Source organism: Macaca thibetana, chromosome 19 (genome assembly GCF_024542745.1).
Source record: "Macaca thibetana thibetana isolate TM-01 chromosome 19, ASM2454274v1, whole genome shotgun sequence".
NCBI lineage: Eukaryota > Metazoa > Chordata > Mammalia > Primates > Cercopithecidae > Macaca > Macaca thibetana.
In genome coordinates this window covers 15076328-15100870 of record NC_065596.1, presented here as the reverse complement: position 1 = coordinate 15100870, position 24543 = coordinate 15076328, and the positions used below count along the sequence as shown (strand labels likewise).

The window sequence follows — 24543 nt, the reverse complement described above, 5'->3', positions numbered from 1 at the left end:
GGACTTCATTATCTACCTGCCCCATCCGCTGTTCAGCTTCCCTTACCTGAGAACCACTTTAATCAGCCATAAAATCCCTCCCGCATTTAACATCCTTCAATTCGTTCATGCAAGCTCATTTTTCCTAGATGCTGGAAAAGTTCTCAGGAGCCACGAGTGCGGATACAAAAGCCTGTCAGACTGGCCTTTTGCTCTCCTCGCTGGTGGAGAGCAGCCACTTCATGCAAAAAGGCATGATTAAGAACTGCAGCCCATCCTCACTGGGCTGTTCCTGTCCATGTACCTGGTCATGATGCTGAGGAACCTTCTCATCATCCTGGCCGTCAGCTCTGACTCCCACCTCCACACCCCCACATACTTTTTCCTCTCCAACCTGTCCTTGGCTGACATTGGTTTCACCTCCACCACCATTCCCAAGACAATTGTGGACATCCAGGCTCACAGCAGTTCTCTCCTATGCAGGCTGCCTTAAACAGATGTCTTTCTTTATAATTTTTGGGTGTATGGATGACACGCTGCTGACCATGATTGTCTATGACTGGTTTGTGGCCATCTGTCACCCCCCGCACTACCCGGTCATCGTGAACCCACACCTCTGTGGCTTCTTAATATTGGTGTCTTTTTTTCTTAGCCTGTTGGACTCCCAGATGCACAATTTGATTGCCTTACAAATTACCTGCTTTGAGAATGTGGAAATTTCCAATTTCTTCTGTGACCCCTCTGAACTCCTCACCCTGGCCTGTTCTGACCCCTTCATCAATAACATCATTATGTATATTTTTGTTGTAATATTTGGATTTTTTTCCTATCTCAGGTATTGTTTTCTCTTACTATAAAATTGTCTCCTCTACTTTGAGAGTCCCATCTTTAGGTGGGAAGTATAAAGCCTTCTCCACCTGTGGCTCTCACCTGGCAGTTGTTTGCTTATTTTATGGAACATTCCTTGGTGTGTACCTCAGTTCAGGTGTGTTCTCTTCCCGCAGAAAGGCTGCGGTGGCTTCAGTGACGTACACTGTGGTCACCCCCATGCTGAACCCATTCGTCTACAGCCTGAGAAACAGGGACATTCAAAGTGCCCTGTGGAGGCCGGGCATGGCGGCTCACGCCTGTAATCCCAGCACTTTGGGAGGCCAAGGCGGGCAGACCACAAGGTTAGGAGATCGAGACCATCCTGGCTAACAAGGTGAAACCCCGTGTCTACTAAAAATATGAAAAGAGTATCCGGGCATGGTGGTGGGAGCCTATAGTCGCAGCTACTTGGGAGGCTGAGGCAGAAAAATGGCTTGAATCTGGGAGGTGGAGCTTGCAGTGAGCAGAGATTGCGCAACTGCAGTCCAGCCTGGGCAACAGAGCAAGACTCCATCTCAAAAAAAAAAAAAAAAAGGCCGGGCACGAAGCCTCACGCCTATAATCCCAGCACTTTGGGAGGCTGAGACAGGTGGATCACGAGGTCAGGAGGTCCAGACCATCCTGGCTAACACGGTGAAACCCCATCTCTACTAAAAAATACAAAAAACTAGCTGGGCAAGGTGGCGGGCTCCTGTAGTCCCAGCTACTCAGGAGGCTGAGGCAGGAGAATGGCGTGAACCCGGGAGGCGGAGCTTGCAGTGAGCAGAGATCCAGCCACTGCACTCCAGCCTGGGCGACAGAGTGAGACTCCGTCTCAAAAAAAAAAAAAAAAAAAAAAGAAGATATACGAATTTCCAATAAGCGTACAAAATGATGTGCAAATCAAAACCACAATAAGATAGCACATATGAGGATAAATATTACAAACAAACTAATAGAAAAGGAGATGCACTGGAAAATGGAGAGAAGTCAGAAGGCTTGTACATGGCTGGTGGAAAGGTAAAATGTTGCAGAAATATGAAAAAAAAGCATGGTGGTTCCACACAAAATTAAAAATGGAATTCCAGATGCACCTGCGGTTACACCCTGTATATGACAAAAAGAATCAAAGAAGAGATTTGAATAGATATTAGTATGCTGTATATGTTGCAATGTTATAAATAATAGGCAAAAATGTGGAAGCAACTCAAATGTCCATGGACAGATGAATGGATAAAACACAATGTGGTCCAGCTATAAAATGAACTCTTTTTTTTTTTTTTTTAAAGGAGTCTCGCTCTGTGGCTCAGGCTGGAGTGCAGTGGCATGATCTCGGCTCACTCTGTCTCCCGGGTTCACGCCATTGTCCTGCCTCAGTCTCCTGAGTAGCTGGGACTATAGGCATCCGCCACTACACCCGGCTAATTTTGTGTATTTTTAGTAGATATGGGTTTTCACTGTGTTAGCCAGGATGGTCTTGATCTCCTGACCTCGTGATCCGCCTGCCTCAGCCTCCCAAAGTGCTGGGATTACAGGCGTGAGCCACTGCGCCTGGCCAAAATGAACTTTTATTAAGCCTTAAAAAGGAAGACAATTCTAACATGTGCTACAACATGGATGAACCTAGAAACGTTATGCTCAGTGAAACAAACCAGTCACAAAAGACAAACACAGTATGATTCCATTTGTTACAAGTATCTTGCATACTTAAATTCATAGAGACAGAAAGTAGAATGGTGGTTGCTAGGGGTTGGCGAAATGAAGAAATGGGTGGTTTGTCCGTGGGCACTGAGCATCTCTTCTGAAAGGCAAAAAAGTTCAGGAGAGGGATGATGGTGGAGGTTGAACAACAATATGAATGTGCATAAGGCCAATGAACTACATTTAAAAGTGGTTACAATGAAAAGATTTTCGTATTTCCCGTTTTATATAAAACCACTTATATTTATAACTTTCGTATTTAAGTGCAGTATATTTTACCACAATAAAAATACAGAAATTAAAAAAGATGGATCCTTGGAAGAAAAAGAAATGAAATGAACTATACACACGGATTTCTCCTGAGTAGAGGAAGAGCCCAAATGCTTCTGTGGACATTCATTTTCTCTTCTTCATCCATGACTGTGAGGAAGACCTTAGAGACTGGGGAACTTGGGCCAATTTGGCTAATGAGGAGCTCTGTGCCTTGAGCCCCCATGGCCATAGCATAGTAAATACTCAGCCTGTGCCTCCAGCCCTGCAGTGTGAGCTTCCAGTCCAGTGGGCTCCACACCTGTGGTCTGCATCAGGAGGCTCATGTCTGACCCTGTCTTCCTGCCAGTCCTGAGGACGGAGCCTGAGCCTCCATCGTGCAGCACGCAGGGAGGACAGCGGACCTGCTCTCCGTGGTCATGGTCCAGCAGAGGCAAAGCGTGGCTCAGTGAGTGCTGAGGGACAATCGGGAGCCTCGTTTCCTCATCCTCAGGATAAACGGGACAGTGGGGTGGCAGATGGGAGGACACCAATGTGCAAAATATCAGCTCAGATGACTGTGGAGTTTATGTTCTGGGTTGTGATTGGTGTCAGAAATGTCATTCGAAGTTTTGCTTTCTCTCTAAACTGATTCTACTAGCTATAAACATCTCACTGAAGACAGGAGAAAATGGGTCCCCGGAAACTGTTCCCTAAGCACTCTGGAAGGATTATGAAGGTGATGATGAGGATGAGGAGGAAGATGGCAGTCACCATGACATCATGAACTCTTACACAGGGCTTCCTAAATGCCGAGTTTTGAGCTCTGTGTTCTATGTAGCTTATTTCATTTCATCTGCATGGTCTTCTCTATGTTATAAGTGCACACGTTATTATTATTTTACAAAAGAGGAAAAGAGAAATGCATTTTTATATAACTTGTACCGTATCATGAAGCAGAGAGGAGTGAAGCCAAGATTGAACCAGGAGGTCTAAAGTCCAGGCACATGGAATTTGGGCATTCCTCTCTGGTGCACCCAAACTGTCCTCTCAAATCCCTGTCATTTCTTGCAGCTGCCTTCTGCTAATTGTACTCTCCACTTCGGGAGTTTCTAGTAGACCTCGGTCAGACCAGTGAATGCCATGTTCACTGCAGCCGAAGGACTGCACCACGGAACTCCAGCCTGGGTGACAGAGCAAAAGCCCATCTCTTAAAAAAAAAAAAAAAAAAGAAAGAAAGAAAAGAAAAAGGAAGTGCAGCTGGGATCACATGAAAGATCACAGAAATAGTCAGAACACAAAAACTCAGGGCGCATCCCTCCCTTGCCCCTGTTCCTGGCTTTCCTTTCAGCTCTCCACTTCCTTAGAGGAGACATCAAATCAGGGTCTTAGACTCCACTCCTATTCAAGGAGCTGGAAAGAGTTTCAAAATGCACCTGAGGTATACCTGTGGTTAAGACCTCTGACCTCTGCTTAAAACTTCCCGATAGCTGGAAGACAATGTGGAATTTTGATGCCTGGGAAACAGAGACCAACCGTTTAATGCTAAATTCTGCCTGTTCTACTGATCTGTGTGATGAGGGGCGAGACGTTCATGTCTCTGAGACTCAGCACTGTCATCTGAGCTGCTTTCTGGTTGATCCAATGTCAGTGAGCAATAATTAAACAGATCATGGGTGCTCCTGCATGATCTCTATGTGATGGATGCATAAAGGCAAACAGGCTTTTAGATATTGTCATTAGCATTGTAAGGTTAATCTCTACACCACTCCATTAAAATATTCTGTGACCTGAGTTAAGTTTCCCTATATCCTGACAGGACAATATTTGCCCTCATATAAGTAAATACTGAGTGCTGTGAGAGGAAGGACTGTCAGCCCCTTTCATTTCTGATTCGCCAGAGCCTATATCTCGCTTGGCACAGTGGAGGCATCTAAAGTAAAAATTGCAGAAAAATATTGAATAGAGCCTTCCTTGATTCACAAAAATTGGCCATAATCAGTGTGGCTTCAACACACATGATGTTTTCCTGTCTGTTCTTTCATCTCTTTCAGGAACGTGCCATAGAACTCGAGACAAGGCAAAATAGCCCTTGTTTGATCCTTATAATTCCATTTAATAACATCTACAACATTCAATTTTTTAAAGGCCATGTCAGAGATTTTTTTAGGTACAACAAAAGGATAAAGGCAGAAAGAGAAGAAGACAGATGAACATTTTTGCCTGGGCTTAGACACATTTTAGTTTCACATTCTTTCAGGCTCAGAGAAGATAATGCAAAAGGCTTATTAACATTCCATTATTGTTTAATCACTGACAAGTGCATGGCAGTGTTACCATCTGTGCAGCTGCTGTAGGCCTCTGATTAGGTGCATTTAGCTAAACCTTTCTTACCAAAACGCAATGTCCGCATAAGCCAAAGACAGGAGTTTTATATTAAATGGATTTTAAAAGAAAGCCTAGGCCGGGTGCGGTGGTTCACGCCTGTAATCCCAGCACTTTGGGAGGCTGAGGAGGGTGGATCACCTGAGGTCAGGAGTTTGTGACCAGCCTGACCAACATGGAGAAACCCCGTCTCTGCTAAAAATACATAACAATTAGCTGGGCGTGGCGGCACATGCCTGTAATCCCAGCTACTCCGGAGGCTGAGGCAGGAGAATCGCTGGAACCTAGGAGGCGGAGGTTGCAGTGAGCTGAGATCGTGCCGTTGCACTCCAGCCTGGGCAACAAGAGCAAAACTCCATCTCAATAATAAATAAATAAATGCAAGCCTATCTATTTGACAATATTGATTCTTCCTATCCATGCGCATGGAATGTTTTTCCATTTGTTTATGTCCTCTCTTATTTCCTTGAGCAGTGGTTTGAAGTTCTCCATGAAGAGGTCCTTCACGTCCCTTGTCAGCTGTATTCCTAGGTATTTTATTCTCTTAGTGGCAATTGTGAACGGGAGTTCACCCATGATTTGGCTCTCTGATTGTCTCTTACTGCTGTATAGGAACGCGTGCGATTTTTGCACATTGATTTTGGATCCTGAGACTTTGCTGAAGTTGCTTATCAGTTTAAGGGGATTTTGGGCTAAGACGATGGGGTTTTCTAAACATACAATCACACCATCTGCAAACAGAGACAATTTGACTTTCTCTTTTCCTATCTGAATACCCTTTATTTCTTTCTCTTGCCTAATTGCCCTGGCCAGAATTTCCAATACCATGTTGAATAAGAGTGGTGAGAGAGGGCATCCTTGTGCCAGTTTTCAAAGGAAATGCTTCCAGTTTTTGCCCATTCAGTATGATATTGGCTGTGGGTTGATTGAACACTTACTTCCTTGAAGAAAGAATGTCAAAAAATTGTTCGAATAATAAAAACTCTGAAAGAAAACAGACACAGAAAATATTTTACAATTATGAACTATCAAGTTTGATTTAGTTTCTAGATAATGTGGCCCTAACTCTTATAGACTGTTTATAAATTTTCTAAATTGGTAGAATGTGTAGCACTGTATTGGAATAAAATAAAATATATTTCATGGTTCCTTAACTTCCTTTAATTAGCTTAAGATTCTTTTCTCCAAGGGAGGAGAATATTTTTTATTTAGATGTTTTTAAAGGATAGTCTATATTTTACTGTATTCATGAATTTTAAAAAATATACTACGTTCTTATATTTATTCTTGTAATGTTCTTCACCCATTGTCTCAAAAGTACGCACATACACAAAGTATTGAATAGCACAAAAATCAACCAGGAAAGAGTTCTTAGAAAATTGGGTTTGTCAGGGCTGAGGGTGTGTGATCTTCAGATGTGAAAACTGTACTTGTGAATTGTTTATATCTAAAGTATAGACACAGTGCTGCGTGCTGGTTTACTTGTTTCACATTTTCCACCTCCCTTTTCTTATTAAAAGGTTTCCAAGCTACACAGAACCACAAAATCTAACAGGTGTCTCAGAATTCCTCCTCCTGGAACTATGATCCTGAACTGCAGCCCGTCCTCGCTGGGCTGTTCCTGTCCATGTACCTGGTCACGGTGCTGAGGAACCTGCTCATCATCCTGGCCGTCGGCTCTGACTCCCACCTCCACACCCCCATGTACTTCTTCCTCTCCAACCTGTCCTTGGCTGACATCGGTTTCACCTCCACCACCGTCCCCAAGACAATTGTGGACATGCAAACTCACAGCAGAGTCATCGCCTATGTGGGCTGCCTGACACAGATGTCGCCTTTTACCCTTTTTGGATGCATGGAAGACATGCTTCTGGCTGTGATGGCTTATGACCGGTTCGTAGCCATCTGTCACCCCCTGCACCACCCAGTTATCATGAACCCACGCCTCTGTGGCTTCTTAGTTTTGGTGTCTTTTCTTCTTAGCCTGGTGGAATCCCAGCTGCACAATTTCACTGTGTTGCAATTCACCTGCTTCAAGGATGTGGACATCTCTTCTTTCTTCTGTGACCCTTCTCAACTCCTCAGCCTTGCCTGTTCTGACACCTTCCTCAATAACATAGTCATGTATTTCGGTGCTTCCATATTTGGGTTTCTTCCTATTTCTGGGGTCCTCTACTTCTATTATAAAATTATTTCCTCCATTTTGAGAGTTGCATCATTAGGTGGGAGATACAAAGTCTTCTCCACCTGTGGCTCTCACCTGACAGTTGTTTGCTTATTTTATGGAACAGGCCTTGGCATGTACCTCAGTTCAGCTGTGTCACCTTCTCCCAGGAAGGGTGCGGTGGCCTCAGTGATGTACACTGTAGTCACCCCCATGCTGAACCCCTTCATCTACAGCCTGAGAAACGGGGACATTAAAAAGGCGCTGTGGAAGCTGCAAAACAGGACAGTCTAGTCTCATTATCCATCCTATTGTTTTTCTTGTGTGAGTTAGAAAAGGCAGCAACATTAATTATCTGAACCTGCAAATCATGGCCCCTGCCCACATTTCCTATGTGAATAGTGCTTTCTTTGTTATATCTTTACTTGGAATAAGTGAATATTCTGGTATCCTTTGTTCATCACAAACATCATGACTGAATCCAATACACCTGGACAGCCTCCTTTAGTTTCTGAGGAATGACGCTGGTATCCAGCTAAAATCACAACTCTCTTTTTATACAGAGGAAGTCCTCACTTCACATCGTGGAGAGGTTCTTGGAAACTGTGACATGAAGGATACAATGTGCAGCAGGTCCTTGATTAATGTCGTTTCGTTCAATATTATTTAGTTATAATATTGGTGAAGAAAAAGATTGGTTTGTTATGCATAATTTTTCTTAAAATCAGAGTTTCCAAGAACCTGTCAAGTGGTTAAGGGAAGACTTACTATATTTCAAATTTCCATCTCCTTCCACAATTCATCTGTAATTTACAAATAGCATCTATGGAATCTCTTTAGGCAGGTTGTGTGTGAGGATCCCTACCAGTGGTTCTCAAACTTGACTTTCATTGAAATGACCTGGGGAGCTTACAAAGGCTGACTGGGTCACATTACCAGAAATTCTGATTTCCTTGGACTTCTCTGGGTATGAGAATTTTTTAAAGCACCAAAGATGATTCGGTTGGTGGAGGGTCTAATGGGATCACACTCTAATTGGTAGTTAATATAAGAGCTTCTGGTAGCACCAGGTCAAGTGGTATTCCTCGAATATTTTCTTTGAATGCATTGTTCTTCAACACTATACAAATTATCTCCTTTTTTTCTACTTAGAATTTTTACTACTTAGAATTTTCATGTTACATTTGCTGAAAGTGTAGATTTATACCCTTACAGATTTTAATGATATTTGACTCTTGTGCATACATACAAACATGTTAACGGTATCCCTGAAACTTCACATTCAGAGACTAATTCTTTTTCATTTGAAATTTACTTTTAAATTTTTAAAATAACGATAATGTGGTACATAGAAAGTGGAATATTATTGTGCCATTATAAACAATGAAATCCTACCATTTGCAGAAACATGGGAGGGACTGGAGGACATTATGTTAAGTAGAAGAAACCAGGCACAGAAAGACAAATATTGCTTGTTCTCACTCATATGTAGGAACCAAAATGTAAATCCCATGTAGGCAGAGGGGTGAATGGTGATTGCCAAGGCTGGGAAGTCAAGGGGGAGTGGAGTGAAGAGAAGTTGTTTAAGGAGTACAAAATACAGGTAAATAGGAGAAATAAGTTCTAGTCCTTGATAATTCAGTAGGAAAATTATAGTTAACAATAATTTATTGCATATTTCAAAATAGCTGAGAGAAAAGATTTGCATTGTTTTATGCTGTTGTTTAAGCTATTGTCTTTCTGTTCTAATCTCACCATTTTCTTTTTTTGAAATTATACTTTAAGTTCTGGGATACATGTACAGAACATGCAGGTTTGTTACATAAGTATACATGTGCCATGGTGGTGTGCTGCACCCATCAATCCATCATCTACATTAGGTATTTCTCCTAATGCTATCCCTCCCCTAGCCCCCTACCCCACAATAGGCTTGGTGTGCGATGTTTGCCTCCCTGTATCTATGTGTTCTCATTGTTCAGTGAGTGAACTTATCCCACTTATGAGTGAGAACATGTGTTTGGTTTTCTGTTCCTGTGTTAGTTTGCTGACAATGATGGTTTCCAGCTTCATCCATATCCCTGCAAAGGACATGAACTCATCCTTTTTTATGGTTGCATAGTATTCCATGGTGTATATATGCCACATTTTCTTTATCCAGTCTATCATTGATGGGCATTTGGGTTAGTTCCAAGTCTTTGTTATTGTGAACAGTACCACAATAAACACACGTGTGCATGTGTTTTTATTGTAGAACGATTTATAATCCTTTGGGTATATACCCAGTAATGGGATTGCTGGGTCAAATGGTATTTCTAGTTCTAAATCCTTGAAGAATCGCCACACTGTCTTCCACAATGGTTAAACTAATGTACACTTTCACCAACAGTGTAAAAGCGTTCCTATTTCTCCACACCCTCTCCAGCATCTGTTGTTTCCTGACTTTTTAATGATCACCACTGTAACTGGTGTGAGATGGTATGTCATTGTGGTTTTGATTTGCATTTCTCTAATGACCAGTGATGATGAGCTTTTTTTCATATGTTTGTTGACTGCATTAACATACATGTCTGTTCATATCCTTCCTCCACTTTTTGATGGTTTTTTTTTCTTGTAAATTTGTTTAAGTTCTTTGTAGATTCTGGATATTAACCCTTTGTCAGATGGATAAATTGCAAAAATTTTCTCCCATTCTGTAGGTTGCCTGTTCACTCTGATGATAGTTTCTTTTGCTGTGCAGAAGCTCTTTAGTTTAATTAGATTCCATTTGTCAATCTTGGCTTTTGTTGCCATTGCTTTTGGTGTTTTAGTCATGAAGTCTTTGCCCATGCCTATGTCCTGAATAGTATTGCCTAGGTGTTCTTCCAGAGTTTTTATGGTTTTAGGTTTTATGTTTAAGTCTTTAATGCTATCCCCATCAAGCTACTATTGACTTTCTTCACAGAATTAGAAAAAACTACTTTAAATTTCATGTAACCAAAAAACAGCCCATACAGCCAAGATAATCCTAAGCAAAAAGAACAACCTGGAGGCATCACACTACCTGACTTCAAACTATACTACAAGGCTGCAGTAACCAAAACAGCATGGTTACATGCAGTAACACAAAACCAGATATATAGACCAAGGAAACAGAACAGAGGCCTCAGAAATAATGCCACACATCTACAATCATCTGATCTTCAACAAACCTGACAAAAACAAGCAATGGGGAAAGGATTCCCTATTTAATAAATGGTGCTGGGAAAACTGGCTAGCCATATGCAGAAAACTGAAGCTGGATCTCTTCCTTACACCTTCTACAAAATTAACTCAAGATGTATTAAAGACTTAAATGTAAGACCTAAAGCCATAAATGCTCTAGAAGAAAAACTAGGCAATGCCATTCAGCTCATAGGCATGGGCAAACACTTTATGATTAAAACACCAAAAAAGAGTGACAATAAAAGCCAAAACAGACAAATGGGATCTAATTAAATTAAAGAGCTTCTGCACAGCAAAAGAAACTATCATCAGAGTGAACAGGCAACCTACAGAATGGGAGAAAATTTTTGCAATTTATCCATCTGACAAAGGGTTAATATCCAGAATCTACAAAGAACTTAAACAAATTTATAAGAAAAAAACACCATCAAAAAGTGGAGGAAGGATATGAACAGACATGTATGTTGATGCAGCCAACAAACATATGAAAAAAAGCTCATCATCACTGGTCATTAGAGAAATGCAAATCAAAACCACAATGACATACCATCTCACACCAGTTACAGTGGCGATCATTAAAAAGAAAGGAAACAACAGATGCTGGAGAGGGTGTGGAGAAATAGGAACACTTTTACACTGTTGGTGAAAGTGTAAATTAGTTTAACCATTGTGGAAGACAGTGTGGAGATTCCTCAAGGATTTAGAACTAGAAATACCATTTGACCCAACAATCCCATTACTGGGTAGATACCCAAAGGATTATAAATCATTCTACTATAAAAATACACGCACACGTACGTTTATTGCAGCAGTTTATTACTGTTCACAATAGCAAAGACTTGGAACCAACCTAAATGCCCACCAATGACAGACTGGATAAAGAAAATGTGACACATATACGCCATGGAATACTATGCAACCATAAAAAAGGATGAGTTCATGTCCTTTGCAGGGATATGGATGAAGCTGGAAACCATCATTGTCAGCAAACTAACACAGGAACAGAAAACCAAACACTGCATGTTCTCACTCATAAGTGGGAGTTGAACAATGAGAACACATAGACACAGGGCGGGGAACATCACTCCCCGTGTGTGGAGATGAGAGATTGTAATAAATAAAGACACAAGACAAAGAGATAGAAGAAAAGACAGCTAGGTCTGGGGGACCACTACCATCAAGATGCAGAGACCGATAGTGGCCCCAAACGGCTGGGCTCGCTGGTATTTATTGCATACAAGACAAGGGGGCAGGGTAAAGAGGGTGAATCTTCTAAGTGATTGACAAGGTGAAGCAAGTCATGTGATTACGGGATAGGGCCCTTCCCTCTTAGGTAGCCGAAGCAGAGAGAGAAGGCAGCATATGTCAACGTTTTCTTCTCTGCACTTATAAGAAAGATCAAAGACTTTAAGACTTTCACTGTTTCTTCTACCGCTATCTACCATGAACTTCAAAGAGGAACCAGGAGTACGGGAGGAGCATGAAAGTAGACAAGGAGCGTGACCACTGAAGCACAGAACAACAGTGGGGGGTTTAGGCCTCTGGATGACTGCGGGCAGGCCTGGATAACATCCAGCCTTCCACAAGAAGCTGGTGGAGAAGAGTGTTCCCTGACTCCTCCAAGGAAAGGAGACTCCCTTTCGCGGTCTGCTAAGTAACGGGTGCCTTCCCAGACACTGGCATTACTGCTTGACCAAGGAGCCCTCAAGCGGCCCTTACGCGGGCATGACAGAGGGCTCACCTCTTGCCTTCTAGGTCACTTCTCACAATGTCCCTTCAGCACCTGACCCTATACCCGCTGATTATTCGTATGTTATATTAGTAATGCAACAAAGAGTAATATTAAAAGCTAATGATTAATAATGTTTAAAAAACTGGTTGATAATTGTCCATGATCCTCTCTATATCTAATTTATATGATGACTATTCTTAGTCTATTTTCTTTATTATACTGAAACAGTTTGTGCCTTCAGTCTCTTGTGCCCACACTCCCCCAAAAAATATTATTCATTTTTGCGTAATAAAGTGTGGAGCTATCTGTTGCTTGATATTAGTGGAACTTAACTGCTCCATCAAGAGAACTAGAGTAGACATTTCTCTAAAGAAGATATACAAATAGACAATAAGCATACAAAATGATGCTCAATATCACTAATCCTCAGCAAAGTGCAAATCAAAACCAGCGTGAGATACCACTCATTAGGATGGCTATTATAAACAAACAGAAAATAACAAGCGTTCATGAAAATGTGGAGAAGTAGGAAGGTTTGTACATGGCAGATGGGAATGTACAATGGGGCAGGAATAAGAAAAACAGTATGGTGCTTCCTCAGAAATTGAAAATAGCATTACCAGATGATTCTGCAATTTCACTTTGGGGTAATCACTCAAAAGAATCAAAGAAGGGGCTCAAGTAGATATTTGCACACCATATTTACAGCAGTGTTATTAACAATAGATGAAAATGTGGAAGCAACTCAGGAGTCCCTTGTTAGATGAGTGGATGAACACAACGTGGTCCATCCATACATCCATACAATGGAATATCATTCAGCTTTTTTTGTTTGTTTGTTTTTAAAGACGGAGTCTTGCTCTGTCACCAGGCTGAGTGCAGTGGCGTGATCTCGGCTCACTGTAACCTCCGTCTCCTGGGTTCAAGCAATTCTCCTGCCTCAGCCTCCCGAGTAGCTGGGATTACAGGTGCCCATCACCACACCTGGCTAATTTTTGTATTTTTCGTAGAGATGGGGTTTCACCATGTTGGCCAGGATGGTCTCTATCTCCTGACCTCGTGATCCAACCACCTCGGCCTCTCAAAGTGCTGGAATTACAGGCGTGAGGCACCACGCCCAGCCATTTTTCAGCTTTAAAAAGAAAGGCAATTCTGACACATGCGACCACATGAATGAATCTAGAGATATTATGCTAAGAGAAAGGAATCAATCACTAAAGGCAAACACAGTATGATTCCACTTATATCAAGTATCTCGGGCAGTTAAATTCACAGCGACAGTAGACTGGTGGTTGCCAAGGATTGGTGAGACAGAGCAATGGGGAGTTTCATAACAGAACCTGAGTTTCTGTTCTGAAAGACAAAATCATTGAGCGGATCCATGATGGCGGTGGCTGCACAACCCTGTAGATGTACTTAATGCCAGTAAACTGTACACCGAAAAGTGGTTAAAATGGTATTGGTTACCATTTTGAAGAAGATAAATGGTAAAATGTTACTTACCATTTTGTATAAGACTGCATTTATAATTTTTATATTAAATGTGGTATATTTTGCCATGATAAGAACACGAAAATTTCAAAAAGATGCATCCTTGAAAAAGAAAAAGAAATGAAAGAAGTGAACGACGAACACAAGCTTTCTCCTGATTAGAGGAAGAGTCCAGAAGTTCCTGTGGAAGTTCATTTTTTCTTCTTTATCTTGCATTAATGAGGCAGTCCTTGGCGACTGGGGAACTTGGGCTTGTTTGGCTAATGAGGAGCTCTGTGCATTGAGCCCCCGAGGCTGTAGAATGGTAAATACTCAGCCTGTGCCTCCAGCCCTGCAGTGTGAGCTTCCAGGCCAGTGGGCTCCACACCTGTGGTCTGCATCAGGAGGCTCATGTCTGACCCTGTCTTCCTGCCAGTCCTGAGGACGGAGCCTGAGCCTCCATCAAGCACCAGGCAGGGAGGACAGCGGACCTGCTCTCTGTGGTCATGGCCCAGCAGAGGGGAAGCGCAGCTCAGTGAGTGCTGAGGGACGGTCGGGAGCCTTGTTTCCTCATCCTCAGGACAAACAGGACAGTGGGGAGGCAGATGGGAGGACACCAATGTGCAAGATGTCAGCTCAGACGACTGTGGGTTTATGTTCGGGGTTGTGATTGGTCTCAGAAATCTCATTCAAAGTTTAACTTTTCTTCCACACTGGTTCAACTTCCCAAAGACATCTCACCCACAAAAGCGTGTTCCCAAAACATGCCAAGGAGATTATGAAGGTGATGAGGATGAGGAGGACGATGACAGTCATCACGACATCAAGAACTTTTATGGAGGGCTTCCTGAATGCCAGGCTCTCGGCTTCATGTTTTATGTAGCCAGTTTCCTTTCATCTGTGTAGTCTTCCCTGAGTTATACCTGCCACATTATTCTTAATTATAGAATAGGAAAGGAGCCCTCCAAGTCCAGACACACGGCATTTGGCCAGGCCTCTCCCTGAGTCCAACCTGCCCTCTCGAATCCCTGTCTGTACTGGCAGATGCCCCTGTTAACTGCATTCTCCTTTTGGGGGTTCCTGGTAGACCACAGCTAGACCAGAGGGTGCCACGTTCACAGTATCAAGTATAGAAAGGGCAGCCAAGATCACATCAAAGATCCCAGAAAGAACTGGCACAGGATCTCCCTTGCCCCTGTTCCTGGCTTTCCTTGCAGCTCTCCATCTCCTCAAAGGAGACATAAAATCAGGGTCGTGGCTCCATTCCTAATCAGGAAGCTGGAACCTGTTTCTGAATGCACTCCAAATGTGCCTGTAATTAAGAGCTCCAACCTCTGCTTACAACTTTCTGAGAGCCGGAAAGTAATGAAGAAGGGTAGTGCCTACTTCATTACCAAGGCCTCAGAGACTGACCGCTTGGTTTTGAATCTGCCCACTTCACTGAACTGTGTGACATGAGGCGAAATGTCTGTGCCTCTGAGACTCAGCATTGTCATCTGAGCTGATTTCTAGTTAATCCAACTGCAGTGAGCGATGATTAAACAGATCGTGAGTGCTCCCTGCGTGATCTCTATGTGATGGATGCATAAAGGCAAAGTCAATTTTTATATTATTATTATTATTGTTTTAAGCTTAATCTCCATACAGTTGAACTGCAATGTCCTCTGGCCTGAAGTTACAGGCCCCTACATTCCTGACAGGACATTTGACATTCGTCCCTATCTAAGTAAGTGCCGAGTATTGTGAGAGGAATGTTTGGGTCTCTTTCATTTCTGATCCCCCAGAACCTCTCTCTCGCCTGTCTCAAAGGAGGCATCAAAAATAAAGTTCCCCGTTAAATATTGAATAGGCCCTTCCTTGGATCAGAAAAAAATTGGCTGTGATCAGTGTGACCTCAACACAGTTAGTGGTTTCTTGTCTGTCCTTTCATCCCTTTAGGAATGTCTAATAAAATGAGATACAAGATAACACCTGTTTATGTCTATGTCACAGATACAGGGGCCTTAGAATTCCATTTAATAGCATCTGCAATGTTCAAGTACCTAAATACCATGGCAGAGATTTTCTTAGGTATATCAGAAAGAAAAAACGCACAAAGAGAAGAGGGCAGGTAAACCTGATACTTGCGCTTAGACACAATTTTGAGTTTCACATCATTCCAGACTAAAAGAAAATAAAGAGAAAATGTTATTAAACTTCATTATTATTTAGTCATGACGCATGCATTACACATTATTGATATCTGTGTGGTCGCTGAAGGCCTACAATTATGTGCAACAAAACTTTCTTATCAAAACCCAAAGAAAACATAAGCCAAGGACGAGAGCTGTATATTAAATAAATTTGGAAACATAGCTCGTATATTTGAGTGGGCATTTACTTGTGTGAAGAAATGATGTCAGAAAACCTAAGAATGATAAAAAATATGAAAAGTAATTGGCATGTAGAAAGATCTTCTGATTATGAACTATCAGGTTTGATTTAGCTTTCAGATAATGCAGTCCTAGCTCTTGTATAATGTTTGTAAATATTCTACATCAAAGGAATTTGTAGCACAGTGTCAGAATAAAATAAAGTGTATTTCACTGCTTCTTAATTTCTTTTAATTAAATTCACTATTTTTTTCTTAAAGAGACAAGAACGTTTTGTTTTGTTTCTGAAAAGAGTAGGCCATGTTTTACTGCGATCATGGATTTTGAATATATTAAGTCCTTGGTCTTCTAACATTCTTCAATTTATTTTCTCTAAAGTAGTATGTACAGGAAGAGTTGAATAGCACAAAAGTAAGTCATGTAACAATTCTGAGATTTTTGGGATTGTCACAACTGAGAAATATTGCTGAGGGTATATGGTCCTCAAGTGTGAATATGTTCCTTGTGACTTGCTTGTATCCAAAATATACACACAGCATTAAGTGCAATTTATGTCTTTTATTTTCCAATCCTCTTTTCTTCTCAAGGTGTCCAAGTTACACAGAGCCACAGAATCTCACAGGTGTCTCAGAATTCCTCCTCCTGGGACTCTCAGAGGATCCAGAACTGCAGCCCATCTTCACCGCGCTGTTCCTGTCTATGTACCTGATCACGGTGCTGGGGAACCTGCTCATCATCCTGGCCATCGGCTCTGACTCCCACCTCCACACCCCCATGTACTTCTTCCTCTCCAACCTGTCCTTGGCTGACATCGGTTTCACCTCCACTACGGTCCCCAAGATGATTGTGGACATCCAATCTCATAGCACAGTCATCTCCTATGCAGGCTGCCTGACTCAGATGTCTTCCTTTGTCCTTTTTGCATGTATGGAAGACATGCTCCTCACTGTGATGGCCTATGACCGGTTTGTAGCCATCTGTCACCCCCTACTCTACCCAGTCATCATGACTCCTCACCTCTGTGTCTTCCTAGTTTTGGCGTCTTTTTTCCTTAGCCTGTTGCATTCCCAGCTGCACAACTTGATTGTGTTACAATTCACCTGCTTCAAGAATGTGGAAATCCCTAATTTTTTCTGTGACCCATCTCAACTTCTCAACCTTGCCTGCTCTGACAGCATCATCAATAACATATTCGTATATTTAGATAGTACTATATTTGGTTTTCTTCCCACTTCAGGGATCCTTTTGTCTTACTATAAAATTCTCTCCTCCATTCTAAGAATTCCATCATCAGATGGGAGATTTAAAGCCTTCTCCACCTGTGGCTCTCACCTGGCAGTTGTTTGCTTATTTTATGGAACGGGCGTTGGTGTGTACCTGACATCAGCTGTGTCACCGTCTCCCAGGAATGCTGTGGTGGCATCAGTGATGTATGCTGTGGTCATCCCCATGCTGAACCCCTTCATCTACAGCCTGAGAAACAGGGACATTCAAAGTGCCCTGTGGAGGCTGCACAGCAGAACAGTCTAATCCCATTGTCTGTTCCATCCTTTTTCTCGTGTGGGTTAGAAAGGGCAACCACATTAAATCTCTACATCTGCAAATCCTGCCCCCTTGGTCACAGTATTTTTGTTGCTTGATGGGTTTTACTCCTTTCCACATTTCCTATGTGAATATTGCTTTCTTTCTTAAGCCTTTAACTGGAATGGGTGAGTATTCTGGGATCCTTTGTTTAGCGTAAACATCGTGACTGAATCTTCTATAGCTAGGCAGACTCCTTCAGTTTCTGAGCAATGACCCTGTTGTCCAGGTGAAATCACAACCATCTTTTTATATACAGGAAGTCCTCACTTCGTTTTCTAATTCTCTGAAAATTGACTTTATGGAAACAATATACAGCAGGTCCTCCAACACCATTGTTTGGTTCGAAGTTGTTTAGTTAGAATGTTGATGAGGAATAAATTGGTTTCACTCTACATAATTTTGCTTAAAGATGCAGTTTCCAAGAGACTATCAAAGATGCTAAGTGAGGACATACTGTACATCACATTCACCCGTTTCCACAGTTCATGTGGAATTTCTTTATAAACTGCTTCTAGGGAATCGATTCAGGCAGGTTATGTGTAGAGATCCGTGTCACTGGTCCTCAGTCTTGGCTTTGATTGAAATCACCTGGGGAGCTTACAAATGCTGAGGCCTGGGTCTCATTACCTGAGATTCTGATTTACTTGCATCTGTGTGGGTATGTGGATTTTTGTTTGTTTGTTTGTTTTAGGCATCAGAGATGGTTCCAATGATGAAGTTCCTAGAGGGATCAAGCTCCGATGAGGAAGAACAGAAGTTAATTGTAATATGATTTCTTCAAGTATGATCTTCAAATGCATTGTCCTTCAACACCGTACAAATTTTTATCATGGTGTTTTTTCTTACCACTTAGCATTTTCATTTTACATTTGCTGAAGTTACAGATTTATACACACATCGATTGCTGTTTTATTTCACACTTGTGCATACACATAAAATGGGAAATAGAAAAGAATTAAATGGTCACCATATCTCTAAAGCTTCACATTTCAAGACTTTTTAAAAAATATTTATTTTTTTGGCCGGGCGCGGTGGCTCAAGCCTGTAATCCCAGCACTTTGGGAGGCCGAGACGGGCGGATCATGAGGTCAGGAGATCGAGACCATCCTGGCTAACCCGGTGAAACTCCGTCTCTACTAAAAAGTACAAAAAACTAGCCGGGCGAGGTGGCGGGCGCCTGTAGTCCCAGCTACTCGGGAGGCTGAGGCAGGAGAATGGCGTGAACCCGGGAGGCGGAGCTTGCAGTGAGCTGAGATCCGGCCACTGCACTCCAGCCTGGGCGACAAAGCGAGACTCCGTCTCAAAAAAAAAAATATATATATATATATATATATATATTTATTTTTTTAAAAAGTTGTCTCAATTAAGAAAGTGTAGTATACACACAAGATGAAGTATTATTCAACCTAAAAAATAACAAAATCCTCTCCACTGCAGCAAAAATAAGATGAGATTGCAGGTCATTATATTAAGTGAAATAAGCCAGGTGCAGAATGACAAATATTACATGTCCTCACTTATATGTAGGAAAAAAAAAAGAAAATCTTGGCCAGGCATGGTGGCTCATGCCTGTAGTCCCAGCACTTTCGGTGGCAGAGTCGGATGGATCACTTGAGGCCAGGAGTTCAAGACCACCCTGGCATGGTGAAACCCCATCTCTACTAAAAATACAAAAATTAGTCAGGCGTGGTGGTGCATGCCTGTAATCCCAGCTACTTGGGAGGCTGAGGCAGGAGAATCACTTGAATCTATGAGGCAGAGGTTGCAGTGAGCCAAGATCATGCCTCTGTACTCCAACCTGGGCAACAGAGTGAGATTCCATCCCACACATACACACAAAAGGAATCTCATGAAGGGGTGGAGAGTAGAAAGGTGGCTAGCAGAGGCTAGGAAGAAAAGGAGTTAGTTGGGGAATGAGGAGAAGTTGATAATTGGGTACAAAAATACAGAAAGATGGAATAAACGAGTTCTAGTGTTTGATAGTACAGTATAGAAATTTTAGTTCACAAGAATTTATTGCACATTTCCAGATGACTTGGAAAGAAGCTTCCTAACTTTCTCATTATGCTGGTGTTTAAGCTATTCTCTTTCTGCTCCAATCATACCCTTCAATACTCTTCTTTTTGAGGCTAGATTGGAACTCTTGAAATCATGCTGATTTTTTTTCGTTGTTTTGTTTTGTTTGTTTGTTTGTTTTGAGACGGAGTTTCGCTCTTGTTGCCCTGGCTGGGGTACAATGGCGCAATCTCAGCTTACGGCAACCAGAAAACACTCAAAACCAAAAAACACTTTTTACTAAGTGCTGACAACTCAAAAACCAGAAAACACTTTTTACTAAGTACTGAGAACTCAAAGAAATCAAAAGAAAATATATTCTGAAGCAATGTTAGCCTTTTCAGTGAGTAGAAATCCAACCCTCTGGGGACAATGGCTAAATTCAGCCACATAATGGTGCTACTTTGGAATCCACATCCGGAAGCAGCATGATGAGGTCTATGGAAGTCCCCAGTGCAGATGAAGCTCTCCCATTCGCAAGTTTGTCTCCGAGGTATATTTGTTGGGATTTGATAGTGTGGCGAATCAGAGACTCTGCTGGAAGTCAGAGGAAACTCAGCCGGGTCTTGATGTCCTAAAAGCCCAAAGTCTTGACTGAGGATGAGACCTATGGGATGAGCAGCATCTGAGATGTTCCCAAGGACACCCCAACTCCTGGTTTTCATGCCTTTGTGTAATCTGCTCTGATGAATAGTATAGACCAAGTGACTCATTTCCTAACAAAGAGAAGGTGGAAGAGAAGTGATACGACGTCACTTCTGGGAACATGGTGAGAGACTCCAACTTTCTTTTTACCTGCCTCATCTTGGTCTTTGGCTTGGTTGCATTGATGGATGCCAATGGCTACATTGTCAACTCCTGGGTGGAGAGACCTTTATCACAAGAAATAGAGGGCGTTTTCTGGCCAATGTTTGTGAGCAACTTCACCCTGGCACCCACCATGTGAGTGAGCTTGGAAGTGGATCTTCTGCCAATTTATCCTGGAGATGACTGTGGCTGTGGCCAGAAGGTTGACTACAACTTTCTGAGGACTTCTTGAAGTATGTAAGTGAAGTATCAGTTATCAAATAACTATGTAATAATCAATAATATTGGAATATACCAGTGTGACTCAATTAGAAAAAATAAAAACTGAGTCCTGAGGACTAATTCAAATAAGCATAAAACATAAGTCTCTGGCACATAAAAAGCCAATGTAGTAGCAACTAATTAAGAAGTTCTCCTGAAAAACAAATATTAACTGAGAACATGGAAATAGTATCAGATTCTTACTATAATAGAGCTAATTTTCTCTAGAGTATGTGATTAATACAATAGATCCACAGATATAAATTCACATGAGTTATTTCATTGCCAATTGATATGGTTTGGGTGTGTCCCCACCTAAATCTCATCTTGAACTGTAGTTCCCATAATCCTCTGGGTACAACAATGGCTAAATTCAGCCACATAATGCAGCTACTTTGGAATCCACATCCAGAAGCAGCATGTTTCGTGGGAGGGACTTGGTGGGAGGTAATTGAATCATGAGAGCAGTTACCACCATGCTGCTCTCATGATAGTGAGTTCTCATGAGATCTGATGTTTTATAAAGGGTTCGCCTCCCCCCTTTACTCTGCACTTCTCCTTGCTGCTGCCATGTGAAGAAGGGCACGTTTACTTCCCTTCCACCGTGATTGTAAGTTTCCTGAGGCCTCCCCAGCCCCGTGGAACTGTGAGTCAATTAAACTTCTTTCCCTTATAAATTATCTAGTCTCAGGTATGTCCTTAGAGCAACATGAGAACAGACTAATACACCAATCCTCCCCTCTTAAATTTTGCACTAAGTTTCTTATTCTTGCAACTTGGTATCAGAAGTGAGGAATACACACTGAAAAAGCAAGATATTGGTGAAAGATGTTAAAGACACACAAAAAAAGGAAGACGTCATGTATTCACAGATTAAAGGACTTAGCATTGGTATGATGTTAGTAGTACCCAAGTGATCTGCAGATTCCATGCAATCCCTAACAAAACACCAATAACAATTTTGCAACAGAAAAATCCATCCTGTAATTCATATAGAATCTCAGGGAACTCTGAAGAGCCAAAATAATCTGGAAGCAGACAAAAGTTGAAGGTCTCAGATAACTCAATTCTAAAAGGGTGTACTGTTCCTTGCAACATCCTTCGAAGGGGCAGGTGGTAAAAATTCAGGGACTCTTTCTGGGGCTCATCTAAGAAGTTGCCTGAAGCGGTTGGAAGCCACCTCTTCCTGATGCAACTTCAGCTGCAGAGACCAGGGAAATAGAAGGAGGCTTTAAAGGCCTGAGACTTCTGCTGGCAGCCTTCCCACCAGGCCTGCCTGCTCCCTGGACAGTCCCTCCCTAAGCCCCAGTCCCCGTGTGGGAGCCTGCTTTCTGGAAAAGCTCCCACAGCCTGGTGGCCACAGGCCCCAATTCCAGGACTAGACCCACCAGTGACCACGGTGTTGGGATTCACCAACCCCTCCAGACCCTGTTTCTCACCTGCAAAACAGGTAGTCTCTCTGTCTTTATTTGATCAGCACTACTGAGGCTCACATGAGACAGTGTGCACAAGGTATGTGAAAAACCCTGGGGAACTTACTCTCCAACTACTGTAAGGATTTGGTTCTGCCATCTCACTCAATGTACAATTGTTAGAAAAATGAAAATATGTTGAAATTCATTTTTTTAAAGTTAAAAATGTCACTCTTCCTGGCATCTAAACTGACTATAAAGATCCAGTAATCAAAACACTGTTATTCTACATAAAGTCACCCAAAGTGACCAATGGAAGAGGATGCAGAGCCCAGAAATAACTTCTCACATATATGTTCAAATGATGTTTAACGTGAATGCCAAGAAAGTTCATTGGTGGAAAAGCAGGCTTTTCAACAAACGGTGTTGGAGAAACTTGATTTCCACATGCAGAAGAATGAAGGTGGACCCTATGTCACACCAGATGCAAAAATTAACACACACTGGATCAAAGACCTAAGCCCAAGAGCTGAAACTATAATATGTCTAAAAGAAAACGCTGGCAAAACCTTTATGGCATCGGAGTGGGCAATGGTTTCTGGGATATGACACCAAACACAGAAGCAACAACAAAAAAAATTAGATTCCTTAGATTACATCTAAATGAAAAACACTTTTGTGCATCAAAAAACTGAATGGAGTGAAAAGATAACCCAAGGATTAGGAAAAATATATTTGCAAATCATATATCTGAAAAGAGGCTAATATCCATAGTAGATTAAGAACAGCTAGAACTAAACAACAAGAAACCCAAGGCATCCCATTAACAATGGTCAGAAGACTTGAGTAGACATGTCCCTAAAGAAGATATACCAATAGCCAGTAAGCATATAAAATGATGTTCCAAATCACTAATCGTAGGGAAGTGCAAATCAAACCAAAACTGTGATATCAGCCAGTAGGATGGATATGATAAACAAACAAGCAAAAAACAACAAGCATTGGAGGGAATGTAAAATAGTGCAGGAACAGGGAAAACAGTATAGAGAGTACTTGAAAAATTAAAAACAGAATTATCAGATGATCCTGCAATTGTATTTGTGCATACCTAGCGGAAAGAATTAGAAGCCAGGAGTGGAAGAGGTATTTGTAAACCCATATTCATAGCAGCATTATTCACAACAGCCAAATATGTAGAAGCAACCCAAAGCTCCATGGACAGATGAATGAATACGTGCAATGCAGTTCATTCATACAACGGAAGACTACTCAGCCTGAAAAAGGCAGGCACTTCTGGCCAGCACAGTGACTCATGCCTGTAATCCCAGCATTTTGGGAGGCTGAGGTGGGCGGATCATCTGAGGTCAGGAGTTCAAGACCAGCCTGGCCAACATGGTGAAACACTGCGTCTACTAAAAATACATTAGCTGGGCATGGTGGCATGTGCCTGTAAAGACAACTACTCGGGAGGTTGAGGCACGAGAATTGCTTGAATCCAGGAAGTGGAGGTTGCAGTGAGCCCAGATTGTGCCATTGCACTCCAGCCTGGGCGACAGAGTGAGACTTCATCTAACAACAACAACAACAAAAGGGGAGGCACTTCTGACACAGGCTGCAACATGGATGAATCTTGAAGACACTATCGTCAGTGAAATAAATATATCACAAAAGGGTAAACACAATGGGGCTGAGTGGCTCACGCCTGTAATCCCAGCACTCCTGGAGGCCGAGGCAGGCGGATCACTTGAAGTCAGGAGTTTGAAACCAGCCTGGCCAACATGACGAAAGCTCGTCTCTACTAAAAATACAAAAATTAGCTGGGCGTGGTGGCTCATGCCTGTAATCCCAGCTACTCGGGAGGCTGAGGCACGAGAATCGCTTGAACCCGGGAGGTGCAGGTTGCAGTGAGCCCAGATCGTGCCACTGTACTCCATCCTGAGTGACAGAATGAGACTCTGTCTCAAAAAAAAAGATAAACACAGTATGATTCCACTGATATCAAGTATTTAGAGTAGTTAAATTCATAGAGTTGGAAAATAAAATGGCGGCCCCCAGGGGTAGGCGAGAGAGAGAGGAATGGAGGGTTTGTTTCATGCGCACAGTTTCCATTTTGAAAGATAAAAATGTTCTGGAGACGATGGTGGTGATGGTTGCCAAACAATGTGAATGTACTTAATGTTATTAAACTGTAAACTTAAAAATAGTGGAAATTGTAAACACTTTTATTGACCCTTCTATATGAAATAATATATATGTATAATTTTTAATATTTATACATGGTATATTTTACCATAATAAAAGATGAAAATTAAAGCATGTGGA

General features: G+C 42.0%; 2 protein-coding genes and 1 pseudogene across 2 annotated transcripts; all 3 read left to right on the top strand.

The window, feature by feature from the left end:
• The first annotated feature begins 247 nt into the window (after nt 1-247).
• On the top strand, nt 248-4867 carry LOC126943359 (olfactory receptor 7E24-like; annotated as a pseudogene).
• A 1908-nt stretch (nt 4868-6775) lies between these two features.
• On the top strand, nt 6776-7621 carry LOC126942845 (olfactory receptor 7E24-like). The gene has a single exon (XM_050770903.1). It carries the CDS (start codon nt 6791-6793, stop codon nt 7619-7621), a length of 831 nt encoding a protein of 276 aa, XP_050626860.1. The 5' UTR covers nt 6776-6790.
• A 6615-nt stretch (nt 7622-14236) lies between these two features.
• LOC126942719 (olfactory receptor 7E24-like) lies at nt 14237-17632 on the top strand. The gene is made up of 2 exons (XM_050770672.1): nt 14237-14265; nt 16690-17632. Exons 1-2 carry the CDS (start codon nt 14237-14239, stop codon nt 17630-17632), a joined length of 972 nt encoding a protein of 323 aa, XP_050626629.1.
• Nucleotides 17633-24543: the final 6911 nt, after the last annotated feature.

Excerpts from the sequence above, each read along its gene's own strand:
- LOC126942845 (XM_050770903.1), top strand. The coding sequence starts at position 6,791 with ATGTACCTGGTCACGGTGCTGAGGAACCTGCTCATCATCCTGGCCGTC.
- LOC126942719 (XM_050770672.1), top strand. The coding sequence starts at position 14,237 with ATGGCCCAGCAGAGGGGAAGCGCAGCTCA. Across the intron at positions 14,266-16,689 it reads CAGAGGGGAAGCGCAGCTCA|GTGTCCAAGTTACACAGAGC; the intron begins GTGAGTGCTGAG and ends TTTCTTCTCAAG.